Source organism: Sinocyclocheilus anshuiensis, unplaced genomic scaffold, assembly GCF_001515605.1.
Source record: "Sinocyclocheilus anshuiensis isolate Anshui unplaced genomic scaffold, SAMN03320099.WGS_v1.1 scaffold1500, whole genome shotgun sequence".
NCBI classification, from domain to species: Eukaryota; Metazoa; Chordata; class Actinopteri; order Cypriniformes; family Cyprinidae; genus Sinocyclocheilus; species Sinocyclocheilus anshuiensis.
Genome location: NW_015537960.1, coordinates 1,291,463 through 1,294,749, shown reverse-complemented (window position 1 = coordinate 1,294,749; position 3,287 = coordinate 1,291,463). Strand labels below are relative to the sequence as shown.

At 40.2% G+C, this 3,287-nt stretch overlaps 1 protein-coding gene across 1 annotated transcript in view; it reads right to left on the bottom strand.

Annotated features, from left to right (window-relative positions):
* Positions 1-3,287, bottom strand: part of LOC107666915 (disintegrin and metalloproteinase domain-containing protein 12-like) — a 12,907-nt gene continuing 9,620 nt past the window's right edge. The window contains exons 6-7 of the mRNA XM_016458433.1: positions 2,581-2,738; positions 1-665 (exon numbers count right to left, since the gene is read on the bottom strand). Of these exons, the coding sequence (XP_016313919.1) occupies positions 596-665; positions 2,581-2,738 (228 nt within the window). The 3' untranslated portion in view covers positions 1-595. The remainder of the gene's footprint in view (positions 666-2,580; positions 2,739-3,287) is intronic.

The following is a 3,287-nucleotide window of genomic DNA, read 5'->3' as shown; positions in this document are numbered from 1 at the left end:
CATGTTATTGTGAGATAATATTCATATAGGTGTCTTCAACATCCCTTAAGCATCACTGCAATTGTACTTCAGGTTTAATCATGCATGTCTGAAATATATAATAAAAATGGCCATTAAATCATATGAAATTATTAAAAAGCCCTTTTCATATACCAAATGACGTCACAAATACAGAACCATCAACTCCCAATTCACGTTTCCATTTAAATCTGGTTTTCAATCCAGTTTAGCGTCCAAATGATGTGGTTCACGTTCACAGATAACACGTCTCATCTTTATCTGCTGGTACACAGTCGAAAAATGTCAAAACAACAACAATAGCAACAACGACAAAAGGACAATCAGGTAAACGTGGGCGAACCACCAATTGCTACGATTGAGAAAGTGTCAACCACAGTGCACTGTGCTCAAATAAATACGCTCGTAACCGACATAAATAACGCGTGACATGTACCTGAGCTTGGACTCATAGCACCGTTTAAAGGGAGAGCACCGCGGGGGTCAAAGGTCACCCCTCGCATCACCATGTGTCCCGCAGAGGTTCATAGTGTAAAAAGCGAGCGTCTCCAGGGACGAGATCCCTTCTGTCCGTCTCTCAGCTGCTGAACTTCACTCCGGCTGTGAAGTGAGGCTTCGGCAGGGTGGGCGGCTGTTTAGGAGGAGGCCTGCAAGTCCAGTAATGGGTTAATCAAAATAATTTACTCAGCCGCAGGCCATTCAAGATGTAAATGTGTTTGTTTCTTTGCCAGAACTGATTTGGAGAAATGTAGCATTGCATCACTTGCTCACCAATGGCTCCTCTGCAGTGAATGGATGCCGTCAGAATGAGAGTTCAAACAGCTAATAAAAACATCACAATAATCCACACCACTCCAGTCCATCAGTTAATGTCTGTTGCAGAGAAAAGTTGCGTGTTTCTAAGAAACAAATCCATCAAGGCGTTTTTAACTTCAAACTTCGAAGATGTTAAAGGGATAGGTCACCCAAAAAAATTTAAATTCTGTCATTAATTACTCACCCTCATGTCGTTCCAAACCCGTAAGACCTTTGGTCATCTTCGGAACACAAATTAAGATATTTTTGATGAAATGTGAGAGCTCTCAGACCCTGCATAGACAGCAACGCATCTGTAATGTTCCCAGGTCCAGAAACGTAGTAAGGACATCGGTAAAACAGTCCATGTGACATCAGTGGCTCAACTTCAGTTTTGCGAAGCTACGAGAATACTTTTTGAGTGCAAAGAAAACAAAAAATTATTTCAACAATTCTTCTTCCCCGAGTTACGTCTTCCGCCATTTTAGACAGTATCACAATGCATACGCACGCTTTCCTCTAAGCGTAAACAACGCTGATTACGTTCATGCGCGCGGTTTCTCCCCCGAATGTAAACAACGCTGATTACGTCGATTACACTCTTGGGTACTCTCCAAAATGGCGGAAGACATAACTCGGGGGAGGAGAACTGTGAAATAAATGATCTTATATTTGTTTTCTTTGCGCTCAAAAAGTATTCTCGTAGCTTCGCAAAAATGAAGTTGAGCCACTGATGTCACATGGACTGTTTTACCGATGTCCTTACTACGTTTCTGTCTGGGAACATTACAGTTGCGTTGCTGTCTATGCAGGGTCTGAGAGCTCTCACATTTCATCAAAAATATCTTAATTTGTGTTCCAGGGACGTGCAGGAGCTTAAGTGGAAAAATGGTCTAAATACTAGACTAAATACTTAGCTAACTTACTTGGTAGCTCTCTCATGATTCATTGATGTTAGCAAGACAAATTAACCATATTTGCCTTTTGTCTTTTGAATAATTAGCTGTAAATTCGAGGCACAGGCAGCATAGTCTATAGTTCATCACCACTCACCTCCACACCAAGACAAACACAGTGGAAAGGGAGGGAGGGCTTCACTTTTGTGGCTCTCTGCCTGTCTGTGATGCGCATGTGCAGATCAATGTGTGCTACACTGCTGTGCTGCGCCTGCGCGGAGGGGAGAAAGTCTCAACATTTCCCGACCCGACATTTGGATTTTTTATTTGTTTGACAGGGAAAGCTGTGCGCAAACAGAAACACACACACACACACACACATATATACATATATTCATTTCTTAAAAAAAAAAAAACATCTCCCCAGAAAAAAAGGCACTTTCTCTTGAGGAAGAAAAAGGGCAGATGCTCAAGCCCCCTTTGATGTCTATGTGTGCACGTGCCTGTTGTGTTCCGAAGATGAATGAAGGTCTTACGGGTTTGGAACAACATGAGGGTGAGTAACTAATGACAGAATTTTCATTTTTAGGTGAACTAACCCTTTAACTGATGGACTGGAGTGGTGTGGATTATTGTGATGTTTTTATCAGCTGTTTGGACTCTCATTCTGATGGCACCCATTCACTGCAGAGGAGCCATTGGTGAGCAAGTGATGCAATGCTACATTTCTCCAAATCTGATGAAGAAACACCCTCAGGCCATCCAAGATGTAGATGAGTTTGAGGACATTTTCAGCAAATTTTCTTTTTTGGGTGAACTATTTCGTTAATGATTTGACATTTTCAGCAGGTGTTCATGGATGTGTTTGCACCTGGTGGGCTGTGGGTGAGGCGGAGCGGGTCGCGGGGCGGCTGGGGTCGGGATGGGAGCTGGAAGTCGCACGGCCGATGGGTTCCGAATCACTCGGACGTTTCCACTCAGCGGGTCTGCGGGAAGAGGCTTCTGGGGTGGACTGGGCTTCTCGAACGCCTAGAGAAATGAGGAGCTAAACTGAGTACAGGAGGAAGAACACACCAACACAAGTTCTCATGAAGTTCCTTGAGAAAGGGATAGTCTCACATGAGTATATTTACTCATTTATCAAGCATGATTAATATACATTGTGATAAACAAGATCTTTCATATATTGATTTTTGACAATGGAGAGCAATGGAAAAAGACTCCACTAAATCAGCGCTGTTATTGCTAACTAAAACTATCGAAAATTGTTTTCATTAAGTGAAATAACGCTGAAATAAAAAAATATAAATAAAAAAAAAAAAATCTGTCATTGACTAAAACTAAAAAACTAAAGCTGAAATAAAAAATATATGATGAAAAACTTAAACTTAGCAAAAAGATCAATTAAATAAGTTGAAAATTATTTCAAAGTACTAAAATTACTAAAACTAAAACTGGAATAAATTAAATTAAAGTAAAAAAAAAAAAAAACCTGATAAAAATAACTGAAAATATAAACATTGACAAATATACATAAAAAAAACAAAAAAACAAAAAAACAAAAACATATATATATAT